At 42.9% G+C, this 15,364-nt stretch overlaps 2 protein-coding genes across 2 annotated transcripts in view; both read right to left on the reverse strand.

Annotated features, from left to right (window-relative positions):
* Window positions 1-4,685: 4,685 nt before the first annotated feature.
* LOC128616696 (zinc finger protein OZF-like) lies at window positions 4,686-7,308 on the reverse strand. The gene has a single exon (XM_053639447.1). The coding sequence runs from the start codon at window positions 7,306-7,308 to the stop codon at window positions 5,716-5,718; it is 1,593 nt and encodes a 530-aa protein (XP_053495422.1). The 3' UTR covers window positions 4,686-5,715.
* LOC128620976 (histone-lysine N-methyltransferase PRDM7-like) overlaps window positions 7,292-15,364 on the reverse strand; it is a 31,778-nt gene continuing 23,705 nt past the window's right edge. Inside the window, exon 8 of the mRNA XM_053646392.1 lies at window positions 7,292-7,373. Coding sequence (XP_053502367.1) covers window positions 7,368-7,373 — 6 coding nt within the window. The 3' untranslated portion in view covers window positions 7,292-7,367. The remainder of the gene's footprint in view (window positions 7,374-15,364) is intronic.

Here is a 15,364-nt window from a genome sequence, read left to right on the forward strand (position 1 = left end):
AATAGGAATGGTTTACAAGTATCGGATGTTCCAGTGTTGTGGGGTTCTGCCTCCATTGTTTGGGAATGGAGAGAAGAAGTTAATTGATGTTCAGAGAAGGGTTTAGGAGAGTGGGGTGGAAAGCGGGGAGGAATGCTGTTGTTGTTTTTTCTTTCTTTCCTACTGATATCAATCTCTCTGTACTTCATTCTATATCAACCTAAATTGATGGACAATACCTGAAGCTCAATCAGATTTCTAAGTTGGAATGTGAAAGGTCTGAATGGTCCCATTAAATGATCCAAGATTTTGACACTTTTAAAACTACAAAAACCTGACATTGCATTTCTTCAGGAAACTCTTCTACATCTCAGGGATCAACACAGACTCCAAGCTCACTGGACATAGCATATGTTCTACTCCAATTTTGATTCCAGGTCCAGGGGAGTTTCTATCCTGATAAGTATGACTTTGCCCATTTCTTCTGATAAAGTTATTTCTGATGTGAATGGTAGATATGTGATTGTGGAAGGGAAAATTTCACAAACGCCAGTAGTTTTGGTGAATGTATATGCCCCGAATTTTGATAATGCTCCTTTTGCCCAGTATTTGTTGTCAAAACTTCCCGCTTTGAACACACATCTCTTTATATTTGGGGGAGATTTAAACTGTGTTATTGACCCAGTTTTGGACAAATCTAGCACAGTTACAAAGCCTCCCTCTGCAATGGCAAAGGTATTCTCCAAGTTTATGGTTCAGAATAGTTACGTTGATCCGTGGAGGTATTTTAACCCCACAGTGAGAAAATATTCTCTTTTTTCTCAAGTACATAAATCTTTTTCTCGCATCGATTACTTTTTTATTAACTTTCTAATATCTCGGGTTTTAAACTCTGAATATCTACCAATTGTTATTTCAGACCATGCCCCTTTAAGTCTTGACATTCTTCTACTTTCTCATCATGATTTTTGCCCACCATGGAGGCTTAATTCACTACTTTTATACAATTCAGCATTTTGCAAGTATATCTCTAATTTAACAGATGATTTTCTTCTTACTAATCAAACTGATTCAATCCATTCAATCAACCCATTTTCAAATGGGTTTTCTCAGTGACTAAATAAACCTTTGCTAAGGCTTAATGCATGTTTTATTTAAAAAAAAATAATAATAACCCAACCTTTTCATCATGTTCTACATATCTTCCAGGTTATTTGTACCTTCATAAGTAAGCAACAAAAAAATTGCCTATTGCACCTTTAAAGTCACCACACCAGATTTCCTTGACTTTCAAATCCATTTATATATAGTTGAAGACAAGGGTATGGAAATGAAAGTTTATAGGAATACTGCCTTCCTGACTGTAAACATCAACAACTATTCATCTTCCACTTGTAATAGTCTGCACCCTGGAGGTGGATTGAGGGAAGGTATACGGTAAATAGTAATCATCTTACTTTTCATTTATTTATTTTTTGTTTGTTTGTTTTTGTTTGTTTGTTGTTTTTTGTTTCCCTCTTTCTTTTAGTTTTGTCTGTGATTATTTTGCTGGGGCCGGGTGTGGTTGGATGGGGTGTTATAATATGTAAAATGCGATTTTCCAATAAAAATTCTATGGTTAAAAAAAAAGTCAATTGCATGATGTGCTCCAGTCTGACATTTTTCACATTATGACATAAGATAGTCTGACATGTTTCACATTTTCTGACATAAAGTGATACATAATATGATTGTTTACATTAAAATCTATGATAAAGTATGAAAAGGTGAAAAAAGTGAGAATTGAAGTGAAGAAAGTCAGATTTCATCAAATGTGCTCTGACAAAGCGTGTTTTCATTCCTCCTGTGTGTCACACACGGGAGTGCTACATTGGCTTAAATAACTATACAGCGAGTTTCAAGCTGCTTGGAGCAAGGGAAAGTGGTTTTTCCAACAAACGCATATACTCAATTGTGTGACGTGCTCCAATGACATTTTTTCACATAATATGACACTGTGCAGGTTTCTGACAGAAAATGATACGAAATAGGATTGTTTACATTAAAATCCATTATATGATGATGAAGTATGATACGGTGAAAAAAGAGAGAATTAAAGTGTAGAAATTCACTTTCATCAAATGTGCCCTTTCAAAGCGTGTTTTCATTCCTCCTGTGTGTGCAGATACAGTAACATTAATACAGTAAAAGACATTATTTTGTAAAAAAATACATTCATAACAGTGCATACATAGAGAAAAGCCATATCATGCATTGAATTAAATCACCAGTATGACACAGAAGTGAACTGTGGTCATTAATTATTTACTAATTTTAACAACAGCAACTATCAGTTGTCATTTCAATATTTAATTAAAATTTTTATAGTTGTCTGACTTGAACCAAGGTTGTCTTGGCAGCGTCAACAGAATTTTATATAAGAAAGCCCATTTTCTGGGAAAAAAAATCTGAAAAATATGCCTATAAATCAGTTTTTTCTCTTTATTTCTCCTTTTTTTCCTTCTTCCCCTTCTCCCTCATCTTTTTCCCTTCTCCCCCAAGCAGACTATTGTTCCCCACTTTTTTTCCTGTTCATGGACTCAAACATTTAAAAAAAATCTTTGGATAAAGGTTCATGTTTTAAAAACGTTTACTATTTTCTGAAATCTGATAACACTGCAACAACAACAAGGATGGAGGAGATTCAAGCTGAGCTGCTGTTGATTGTGATGTACTGCTTTGCTAAAGAGGAAATTGAGAAAATGTTGGAAAAAAGGTGAGCAGTGGTATTAAAGCGAATTCTCAGTGCTCGTAATGCTGGACTTAAAGTAAGCAAACGGATTTTATCAGCTATTGCGGAGATGACTGAGACAAACGCGCGTGTGAGCTTCTCTCTGCACTGTTCTCCTGTGTGAACAAGGCCCAGCTCACTTAACCCACTTGATATTTTTAAGTATACTTTTTCATCGTGGCTTGCCGTTTCCAGTTCCTGCTGTATTTCGTCCTAGGCATAAATACTTATTAAGGCCTGGACCTCGTCGTCGGTCCATCAGTCGTATTTTTTAAGAAACTCCATTTTTAAGAAACTTTTTTAGTTACTGTACGCACCGCAACAGACTTTTAAAATGGTGGCTGAAAAAAGGCTGCATGCACTCAACCAATCAGCATTGTCAGCGCCCAAGTCCCACCCCCCAAAGTTCCCGGCTTTTGTTAAAAAGTACCACCTCCCGTGTAGGGACTTTGCGAGGGCTCAACATTTTACCCGGAACTTAATTTAGACCCTAGTCCCTGCGGTGGAAACACACCGAGTACCCCCAAAAGTCCCTCGTTTCAGGGGAAAGTTCCTGCGGTGACAAAGCAGGAAATGAGACCATGCAGAGAAAATTGCTGCCCATCTGCAGTTTGCTAAAGATCACATAGACAAGCCAGAAGGCTATTGGAAAAATGTTTTGTGGATGGATGAGACCAAAATAGACATTTTGGTGTAAATGAGAATCGTTATGTTTGGAAAAAGGAAAACACTGTATTCCAGAATAAGAACCTTATCCCATCTGTGAAACATGGTGGTGGTAGTATTATGGTTTGTGCCTGTTTTGCTTCATCTGGGCCAGGACGACTTGCCATCATTGCTGGAATAATGAATTCTGCATTATAATGCAAATTCTAAAAGAAAATGTCAGGCCATCTGTCCATGAACTGAATCTCAAGAGAAAGTGGGTCATACAGCAAGACAACGAGCCTAAGCACACAAGTCGCTCTACCAAAGAATGGTTAAAGAAGAATAAAGTTAATATTTTGGAATGGCCAAGTCAAAGTCCTGACCTTAATCAAATAGAAATGTTGTGCAAGGACCTGAAGCAAGCAGTTCATGTGAGGAAACCCATCAACATCCCAGAGTTGAAGCTGTTCTTTACTGAGGAATAGACTAAAATTTCTCCAAGCCGACGTGTAGGACTGATCAAGTATTAACGGAAACATTTAGTTGCAGTTATTGCTGCACAAGGGGGTCACACCAGATACTGAAAGCAAAGGTTCACATACTTTTGCCACTCACAGATTTGTAATATTGGATCATTTCCCTTAATAAATAAATGACCAAGTATAATATTTTTGTCTCATTTGTTTAATTTTTTTTTGTAATATTTATCTACTTTTAGGAAAATCTGATAGTGTTTTTAAGGTGGATTTATGCATAAATATAGAAATTTCTAACTTCCTCAGAAACTTTCACGCACCACTGTATATGGTACATTGGTGCTTGAGACATAACACATCACTTATAGCCCATCCTTCATTTATATATCTGTATTTGTTAATTGAATGATTTGTGAGATTTGTTTATAAGTATAAATTTTGGCTTAGATGATTACTGTCAGTATAAGAACACTAAGTTTTCCAAACATTAGTTTTCCAACATAATAATTTAATGTTACAGAAAGATGTATGTTAATAAAGAAAGTTACATATTACGTACATTACATATTACAGTCACTTTCAAAACCCATAATGAATGCTATCAGGTTTTACCTGCAAAAAACAGTATCTAGTGTCACTCAAATGTGGCAAATTTCCCAAGATGCTTAGATATACAAACTAGCCAAGAGGATAACAAAAAAATACATACATACATACATACACACACCATATATATATATATATATATATATATATATATATATATATATATATATATATATATATATAATATATATATAGGTTAATAACAAAAGGTTGCCACAGTAAATATTGACCTTTAGTTTGCTACTGTTCACTGCTCTTTATAATTGTTTTCAAAATGTAGAACCGTTTAGTGCTTACTTTTTATTATTTATCTATTATTCTGAAGACTTTCTTGCTCTACAGCTGCTCTTAACATGTGCCTATGACTTTTGCACAGCACTGCACACTGGATTGCTTTCTTGATTTTTATAAAACCCAGTAATAACATTAATATGAAATGACTAAGCTTCACAAAATGTTAATTTGGTATGGGTAAATGTAAAAAAAAAAAAAGCTATTTAATCTTATACTGTAGGTGTAAAAGTGACAGTGTAAGACATTTATAAAATCGCAGTAACTCATAGCAAATTAGATTATTTGAACAAACCTGAACAAATTATGTTTACATTAGTTCATGTTTTATGCATATATTTACACACACACACACACACACACACACACACACACACACACACACAAGCATGAGTAGGATATAAACATTTTGCAGAACTTTCAGGTTTTCCATTAATACCAAATTGTGTAAATGCTCCTATACACAAATTTTGAATGAATCTATTCATATCCATCTTGATAAATGAGGCCCAGTGTGAGTATTGATTGTGTAAAAGAGCAAAAAAGCATATCTAGTCACATTCTAATTATCAACATTAACATAAATTGTCAGTTAAGTGTCAAGATTTGACACTTTGTTGTAGGCCTATTAAAACTTTTAAGATCAAACATTTCAGCCTTTGTTAATTTCTGCCAAAAACTGAAAGTTCTGTTTTTGTTTTTTCCTGCTAAAGTTCACATTTCTAAGTGTAAAGGTTGGTAGGTATGGTAATACAGAATAATCAGAATAAACACCACTAGATATGAGGGAAGTGTAATATTGTGTAAAGACTGTGTAGGTTAAATTGTTATGTCACACAAGCCTGGTCCTGTGAGAAATTATATTTTAAGCAGGCTTCTGTGTGAATGCTCTGATGCCTTCAAGCAGTTGTGTGAATGCTCTGATGCCTTCGGAAACTACTGGGGTCAGTAAAACTCTTCCTTCACTGTGAACAGTGATACAGCTTCTCTACTATGTGAAAGCTCTGGTGTTGTAGGAGATGGCGTCTCTACTGTGTGGATGCGCTGGTGTAATTGAAGTTCAATCTTTTGGATAAAACCCTTCCCACACTGAGAGCAGTGATGTGGCCTCTCTCCTGTGTGAATGCGCTCGTGCTGTTGAAGTGCACCCCTTTGAGTAAAACTTTTTCCACAGTGTGAGCAGTGAAACGGCTTCTCTCCTGTGTGAATGCTCTGGTGTTGTAGGAGATGATCCTTTCGCTTAAAACCCTTCCCACACTGTGAGCATTTATACGGCTTCTCTCCTGTGTGGACGCGCTCGTGTAACTGAAGTTCAATCTTTTGAATAAAACTCTTCCCACACTGTGAGCAGTGATGTGGCTTCTCTCCTGTGTGGATACGCTGGTGTTGTTTAAGATTTCTCGGGTCAGTAAAACTCTTTTCACACTGCGAGCAGTGATACGGCTTCTCTCCTGTGTGAATGCGCTCGTGTTGCTGTAGAGCACTCTTCTGAATAAAACTCTTCCCACACTGTGAGCACAGATATGGCTTCTCACCTGTGTGAATGTGATAGTGTTGTTTGAGATAATCCTTGTGAGAGAAACTCTTGCCACACTCTGAGCATTGATATGGCTTCTCTCCTGTGTGGATGCGTTGGTGTAATTGAAGTTCAGCCTTTTGAATAAAACTCTTCCCACACTGCGAGCAGCGATGTGGCCTCTCTCCTGTGTGGATACGCTGGTGTCGTTGAAGATTACTCTGATGACTAAACCTTTTTCCACACTGCAAGCAGTGATACGGCTTCTCTCCTGTGTGAACGCGCTGGTGTAGTTGAAGATTATCCTGATGAGTAAAACTCTTTCCACACTGTGGGCAGTGATACGGCTTCTCTCCTGTGTGAATGCGCTGATGTTGCTGGAAATGACTCTGTTGAGAGAAACTCTTTCCGCACTGCGTGCAATGATACGGCTTCTCTCCTGTGTGAATGCGCTGATGTCGTTGAAGATTACCCTGATGACGAAACCTCTTTCCACACTGTGAGCATTGATAAGGCTTCTCTCCTGTGTGAATCCGCTGGTGTCGCTGTACAGAACTCTGATCAGTAAAACTCTTTCCACACTCTGAGCAGTGATATGCCTTCTCTCCTGTGTGAATGCGCTGGTGTTGTTGGAGATGAATCTGATCAGTAAAACTCTTTCCACACTCTGAACAGTGATGCAGCTTCTCTCCTGCGTGCATACGCTGGTGTTGTTGGAGATGATCCTTTCGATTAAAACTCTTTCCACACTCTGAGCAGTTATACGGTTTCTCTCTTGAGTGAATGTGCTGGTGTCGTTGAAGATTACCCTGTCGAGTAAATCTTTTTCCACAGTCTGCACAGTGGTGAATTTCCTTCTGCATTTCTCTGGGAGAAGTGTCTGAACTAAGAGTGACAGATGACATTTGCTGACTATTTGAGCCTTTTGTGGGCCTCTGAACCTCAGATATAATCTCTCCAAATTTCTGCAGTCTCACATATTCCTCGTAGTGGCATCTTTTGATGTGTTTGTCAAGGTACATTTGAGATGTATAGGAAAGTGAACACAAGGAGCAGGAGAAGATTTGCAACAGAGCTTCAGTTACTTCTGTAGAATTCAAAGGAAAAATAATTATTATGAACCTCAATATGAAATGCAACAAAATTTTAAAACTATTATCAGGAATTTACTCAAATGAACCGGTTCAAAAGTTTACATACACTTGATTCTTAATACTGTTATATTTTGTGATAGTTGTTCATGAGTCTGTTATTTGTCCTGAGCAGTTAAACTGCTCACTGTTCTTCAGAAAAATCCTCCAGGTCCTGCACATTCTTTGCTTTTCCAGCATCTTCTGCATATTTGACCCCTTTCCAACAGTGGCTATATGATGTTGAGATGCCTATTTTCACACTGAGGACAACTGGGGGACTCGTACACGACTATTACAAAAAGGTGCAAACATTCATTGATGCTCAAGAAGGCAACACACTACATGAAGAACCAGAGGGGTGTAAACTTTTGAACAGGATGATCAGTGTAAACCTTTATTATTTTGTCTTCTGGGAAACTTAAATATCTTATGCAGCTTCTGAAGGGCAGTACTAAATCAAAAAATAAGATCTTTAAACAAAACAATAACAATTTACACTGATCAATTACAAACTCAAGGGAATCCAAACATTTCTATACCTAGAGGCCACTTAGATACTTTGTCATTTTAAGGTAGGACTAATGCAACTTGCACATGACAGGTCTGCAAAACATGTTTTCAATCTCTCCAAGTTCTCCCACATCACCTCACTGTTGCATTAATTCCACAGGCTTCTGGTAACTGCCCAGCATTAGATTTAATTCTTGCAGACAAAGCCAAAAACAGACCAGCCTGCACTGACCTGAAGGTATTTGTCAATAAGCACTTTCAAGCACCACTGTAAATGGAAAGTTTTACATTTTGGCACAACTTGTAGTCGTTGTTGTGCAATCTATGCATGCCAAAGGGATGTGAAATATCTTGAATCAGACAAAATCATCACAGAGTCAGTCCTTCAGTCATTTAATGTGGATAACTGTTTGCAGTCTTTAAGAAGCACAGCTCAAGATAAAGAACTTTTGCGGACGAGAAGTATGAGATTGAGATTCTTGTTGTTTTGATATACAACAATAGGCAAGTAATTAACTTTCAGTTGTAGACCAACTTCTGATGGAATCTCTAGCAAGCAGCACAATTCAGCTAGTGAAGCAAGATTCAGAAGATTCGATTGAAGGAACACTGACTAAATTGGCACTGCCCTTCAGACACTCTTAGATACAAATAACATCCTGTGAACTATCAGACCCTAACAATGAAAAATGTATACAAAGTGTTAGCCATCCATTATGATCCATTAGGCTACCTAAGTTCTTTTGTCACCCAAGCCAAAGTCATTCTCCACAATTATAGTTGAAAAAAAAAGAGCATGGGATGACCCATTCCTAGAGTGGGTCCAGATTCCTTACAGCATTCAAGGCTTAAGTAGAAGGGAAAACTACTCTCACTACACCGAACACCACTAAATTCGATTTCCTAGATGGTATGGATCATGTACTGACATTTGGACACATGAATTGTATGTTTTCTGTGATGCATCTGCAAAAGCCTATGGATCTATAGCATATATGAAAACAAAAAGTGCTCATGTCCTTTTGTGCCAGCAGGGGCATGGTCGAGCATCAGCTACAAACAGAGAGGAGGCAGGTTGAACCGGCAGGTAACGCTTGATGATTCTCACCTATGTGAGATCATGGCAAGGTGACTTATGTGGGTTTTGTTTCTCTTCCAGGCGGGCCAAGGAACCAGAGGGAGAGAGAGCAGAAATCTGTGTTTGGATGCATGTGTGTGTCCATGAGTGAAAGCTGAAAAGCACTCACCGAAGAAATTAAAATAAAAGGTGCCTGAAGCTTTGTTAAGAGTCGACTGTCTCCTGAGTTTTCCTTCCCACCCATACACACTAGGGTTCTACACCTTTCCAAAACAATATCCATTCCATGATTAGAATTGCTTGCTGCTGTATCTGAAATGCAATTAGCAAAACTATTTTGGACCGAATTAACTGTAAAAAAAAAAAAAAAAGAAAATGGTAGTGTTAACATGGATAAAATCATAAACCTGTCACTATAAACCCTTTGTAGCCAATTGTTTAACAGAGATCTGGGAGCACACTAAAAGCAATCCTTCAGATGACAAAACTTGCAGGCTTAAGGGCCTTTCACACTGAACGTGATTAAGCGACGCGAATGTACAACGCAATGAAGCTCTTGCATCGAAACAATAGATCCCTATGAAACTATTCACGCCGGGTGCGATCAGTCACGGCGCAACAAAGCGAGATTTTTTTTCCAACCAGTATATTGATTTTTCCCCTGTCACTCCACGATGAAACGGGCCATCCAATTAGATTTGAGCTCTAGATCGCGTGCCCGGAGCTGCTGCTGTTGCACAAAAAGGCTATAGCACAGAAAGCTGTTTTGAAAACCAGTGTTAATACCAAAGAAAAGTATTCCGGAAGAGAGAAGAGAATGGATGTTGAGTTTTTGTTATCATTGGTGTCTGAGAACAGAAAACGTTTTGATAAAAGTCACCACGACTACAAATACATTGACAAAAAAGTTACTTTTTATGTATATAGTGTATAGAACAATGGCGTCAGTGTGACTTCTTCCTGGGCCCAGACGAGAGGAAATAAGTAAGTGCAGGGTCCAAATTCTGATTCTGTGAATGGTATTTGACAAAGATCTTTATTATTTCTGGTGTCAGAAGCGGGGATAATCTCTCCCTCTCTTTACCTCCCTTTCCCTATCTCCTTCTGTTGAGCCGCACATGATTTTATGGAGATGCCAGTGATCCTGACCCTTTCTGCTCTCCGGACTTGCCTGATCCATCCTGATACCTTACCTCTGCATGGAGATCTCATCAACTGGAGGCTACTGCCTGGAGATTGCTTAGGATGGTACCGCTTGAAGTACCATGAAATGGTTCTGGACCTCAATTTCACATGGACATTCTCGCTGTGGTTGCTGGGACTACGGTTGCTTCTGTGACCTTAGGACTGCAATTACCACAGTCTCTTTTGGTGAACAGTGGACTAGTTCAACAAACAGACTTCATGTAAACCATAATGAACTTTCCTTTACTTTCACACTATCCATTGTTACCCAGATGAGGATGGGTTCCCTTCTGAGTCTGGTTCCTCTCAAGTTTTCTTCCTCATATCATCTTGGGGAGTTTTTCCTTGCCACCGGCTTGCTCATTAGGGATAAATTCACACACTTATAATCTTTATCCCGCGTTTATATGTTTCTTGTGGCGACAGGCCCGCAGCCGACGCACAAGAAACAAAGATCGCTCCTCCTGCGACTGCCGCTGTGGTGCTGAAGCGACAGCTCCGTTTCAGCACCACCAATGTTTTGGATAACCGGAGAACGCGTGGCGGCGGGGCGGGGCCGCCGACACATACACGGCTGCTGAATGGCGGGTGGCATGGAAAAATTCCACCATCCAGCAGACGACGGGAGAGTATAAAAGGGGCGATACTCCGCTCGCAAGGGAGAGGAGTCTTTCAGTGTACATGCTATCGCATCGTACCTTTGCTGTCTGTTTTACAGACGATCCCGACGTGAGCAAAGACTCCGCCCCCTTGCTGCACCCGCGGCTTCTCCTGACGGCAAGACGGGATCCCCGATACTCGGGAAACCCCCAGCACGCCCTAGGCAACCCCGCAGTGACGAAACGCTTCACCCCCACTTTGACACACACGCACACTCACAACCTCTCACGACCCGTTTGTGAATAAAGATTTCTTCACAAGAGACACTGAACTGGCCTCCTGTGCGTCTGTGCTCTGTCCCCTGCTGGCTAAATTCCCTACACTGGTGGAGGATGCAGGCATGAGCACAGACCCACCCTTATAAAAAAAAAATTAAAAATTCAATAGATGGATTCCCTGCTGCAGCAACTAATGGAGGCCAGCCTCCAGCAACAGACAATAACACAGCAACTCGCCCAGAGCCTACAGGTCGCAACCCGGGAGCTTCTGACCCTGAAAGCCATGACCTCTGTGGCCACCCCTCCTCAACCTGATCCCAGCCGCGAAGCCCAGGACCTGCTTCCCTACTTGACCCCAGAGGACGACATCGAGGCCTACCTGGAAGCCTTCGAATGGGTTGCTCACCGGGAGAACTGGGGTATCGGGGAGTGGCCGCGCATCCTTGGCCCGCTGCTCTCCGGAGAGGCGTGCACAGAATATTATGCCCTCACTCCGGAGGACGCAGGAGACTACGAAGCAGTAAGGAGAGAGATCCTGGCATGGTGTGGGCGGAACCCCCTCCGGTGGTGCTACAGGCCGGGATCCAAGCGACGTGGACAGATAGACACCCTTCTGCGCCTCATCAAGAGGTGGCTCCAGCCAGACCTGCACTCTGCCACCGAGGTTGTAGAGAGGGTGGCTGTGGACTGGTTCCTGAGGACTTTGCCCCCCACAGAACGCCAGGCCATGGGAATGCAAGCCCCCGGGACACCCAGGGAACTACTGACCGCCCTGGAACACACCCTTACCACCCTGGCGCTCAGCGAAGAGGGACAGCACCACCAAGGCCGCCCAGACTACGGGACATCCGAGGATGACCCCAGACCAACCGAGCCGGACCAGGGGACACCAAAGAAGACCCAGAAAACCTGGCCAGCTGGGTGTGTCCTCCCCATGCTGGACCTGCCGAAACCACCACAGCGAGCGAAGGAAGCACGAGTGCGGCAGGCCTACATGGCCCGAGGTGAGGAGGACCCCGGGACAGAAGGTAAGCTGCACACACACTCTAACCCACTCTCGTCTGTGTTCCAGCAGGTAAACCGGCAGGGGAGCTTCGGCCGAGAGCAGAAAGAGGACAGCTGCCTGAAGTATTATTGGGCCCAGGTGTGCCAGATCGAGGGGGTCGACCAGAGCCCGAACCAGAGACTCCCCTCCTACTTTCTGGTCAAAGGAGGCTTACTGTACCACCGGACCAACCGCAGAGGGGAAACCGTGCACCTCTTGGTCATCCCCAAAGCCAGAACGCAGGCACTGATGCACCTGGCCCATGCCCATCTGCTCGAGGGCCACCTGGGGGCAAGAAACACCCTGGAGAAGCTGAAGGACCGCTTTATCTGGCCAGGCATGGACACAGAGGTCCGGGGCTTCTGCCAACAATGCCCCCAGTGCCAACGCATGGCCCCAGGGAAGCCCCCACCGGTGCCCCTCATCCCACTTCCCATCATAGGTGTCCCCTTTGAGAGGATCGGCATGGACCTCGTCGGGCCACTCCCAAAATCCACCCGAGGTCACAAGTATATATTGGTAATCGTGGACTACCCCACCAGGTACCCCAAGGCGGTAACACTGTGTAAAACCACCTCCCGGAACATTGCTAAAGAACTGGTGCTCCTGTTTAGCCATGTGGGGATCCCAAAAGACATCCTAACCAACCAAGGTACGTTTGTGTCAAAGCTTATGTCTGATTTGTGTTGGCTGTTGCAGGTGAAACACCTAAAGGCATCTGTCTACCACCCACAAACAGATGGGCTGGTCGAACGGTTCAACCAGACCTTAAAGCAAATGTTACGTCGGGTGGTAGATGAGGCAAGGAAGAACTGGGACCTCCTCCTGCCGTACGTCCTCTTCGCCGTCCGAGAGTGCCCCTAGGCATCCACGGGCTTCACACCCTTCGAGCTCCTCTTCAGACAGTGACCTCGTGGACTGCTGGATGTGGCACGGGAAGCATGGGAAGAACAACCTTCCCCGTTCTGCTCGGTCATCGAGTATGTACAGGAGATGCAGGAGAAGATCGATCGAGTGGCGCCGATCGTCCAGGAACATATGAGAGACATATCCAGGAGAACAAGAAACGAGTGTACAACCGTCCAGCACAACCCTGCCAGTTCCAACCTGACGATCGGGTACTCCTGCTAGTACCCAGCAGCTCCTGCAAATTCCTAGCTCGGTGGCAGGGCCCATATACAGTCCTCGAGAGAAGAGGTGCCATGAACTATCGCCTGCAGCAGCCCGGTAAGCGAGCAGACACAAAAACGTACCACATAAACCACAAAGTTGTCCCCAGTTGAGAGGAGGTATGCGGCTGTGGAGAGAGAGGCCCTAGCAATAAAGTGGGCCATCGAGGAGCTACGGAACTACTTGGCCGGGCGGCACTTCGTCCTGGTGACAGACCACGCCCCACTCCAGTGGATGGCCAAGGCCAAGGACACTAACGCCCAGGTAACTCGATGGTTCCTTTCCCTACAGGATTTCTCTTTCCAGGTCCAGCACCGGGCAGGGACCCAACATGGGAATGCAGATGGCCTCTCACGACGGAACGCCCTGTGAGCCCGACATATGACGGCAGTAGGCTCGGAGCTGGGGGGGTACTGTGGTGACAGGCCCGCGGCCAACGCACAAGAAACAAAGATCACTCCTCCTGCGACTGCCGCTTCAGCACCACCAATGTTTTGGACAGCCGGAGAATGTGTGGCGGCGGGGTGGGGCCGCCAACACATACTCGGCTGCTGAATGGCAGGTGGCACCATCCAGCAGACGACGGGAGAGTATAAAAGCGGCGATACTCCGCTCGCAAGGGAGAGGAGGCTTTCAGTGTGCATGCGATAACCTTTGCTGTGTGTTTTACAGACAATCCCGACGCGAGCGAAGACTCCGCCCCCTTGCTGCACCCGCAGCTTCTCCTGACGGCAAGACGTTATCCCCGATACTCGGGGGAAACCCCCAACATGCCCTAGGTAACCCTGCAGCGACGAAACACTTCACCTCACACCCCCACTTCGACACACACGCACACTCACACCCTCTCACGACCCTTTTGTGAATAAAGATTTCTCCACGAGAGAGAACTGTGCGTCTGTGCTCTGTCCCCCGTTGGCTAAATTCCCTACATTCTGTAAAGCTGCTTTGACAATGTCCATTGTTAAAAGCGCTATACAAATAAAATTTAATTGAATTGGACAGAGGTAAGTGAATGATTTTGATTCTTTCTACCTCCATGTAGATATCTGGATAAATCTTGAAGTATTGGTTGAAATATCACATTTTGGCTCACGGTGCTTCAGTGAACACAGTGTCTTAGAGACGCTGTGCATACGTGATTCAACAAATTCTGTTTTAGTCCATGGTGTTTCCGCTGGTGCAGGTTACCACAGGATTCGGCAAATCATCTGGTATCCCTTATCTGATTGAACATTATAACCAACACTGTCTGATATCCTCTTGTGATTATTAAATTATAAACTGTGACTATTAAATTACAAGCTATAACTATGGGTGGAAATGGTCAGTCTAAAATCACACTAAATCAGTGGCTGTAGAAAAAAAAAGAAAAAGATAACAAAATCTACCACATTTATTGAGCAAACAGCAAATAGTGGATAAGCCGAGCTCTGGCTCAGAGCCAGAAGGAGCTGAAGCGCGTTCTAGCACCGATCCACCGATCAATGCCGCTGCACCATTAATACAAACACGACCTCACGTTTTGGTCCTCGGAAGGTTGTTCCACATCGCCCAATGAAGGTTTAATATGCTCTCCTGTCTTCTGTCCTTCCGTTCCTAGTGCGCCATTTTCACGGTGTTTCTCATGTCGCACGAAGAGGGGTGATCTCTGCTATAACATTGAGGTTTTGTATTCTAGACATGCACAAAACTGTTAAATTACTCCTTGATGCATGTTTAGCATGCACAAGAGTAAATATACAAGGGAAAACCACCAAACATGATGCATTACCACCACCTAGTGGTCCTTTTCAGGCAATACAAATTGACTTCACACACATGCCAGCTATCAGATGTCTCAAATATCTTCTAGTTATTGTAGATAAATTCTCTAAATTGGTAGAAGCCTTTCCATGCTCAAAGGAAAATTCCAATACCATTGTTAAAATTCTCACAAAAGATGTAATTCCACAGTACGGTGTCCCCCAAACTATTGAAAGTGACAATGGGACACCTTTTGTTTCCAAGGTAACACATAAACTGTGCAAGTACCTAAACACTTTCATATTCCATATCATCCCTAGAGTTCAGGGATTG

This window comes from Ictalurus furcatus, chromosome 2 (assembly GCF_023375685.1).
Source record: "Ictalurus furcatus strain D&B chromosome 2, Billie_1.0, whole genome shotgun sequence".
In the NCBI taxonomy this organism is placed as follows: domain Eukaryota; kingdom Metazoa; phylum Chordata; class Actinopteri; order Siluriformes; family Ictaluridae; genus Ictalurus; species Ictalurus furcatus.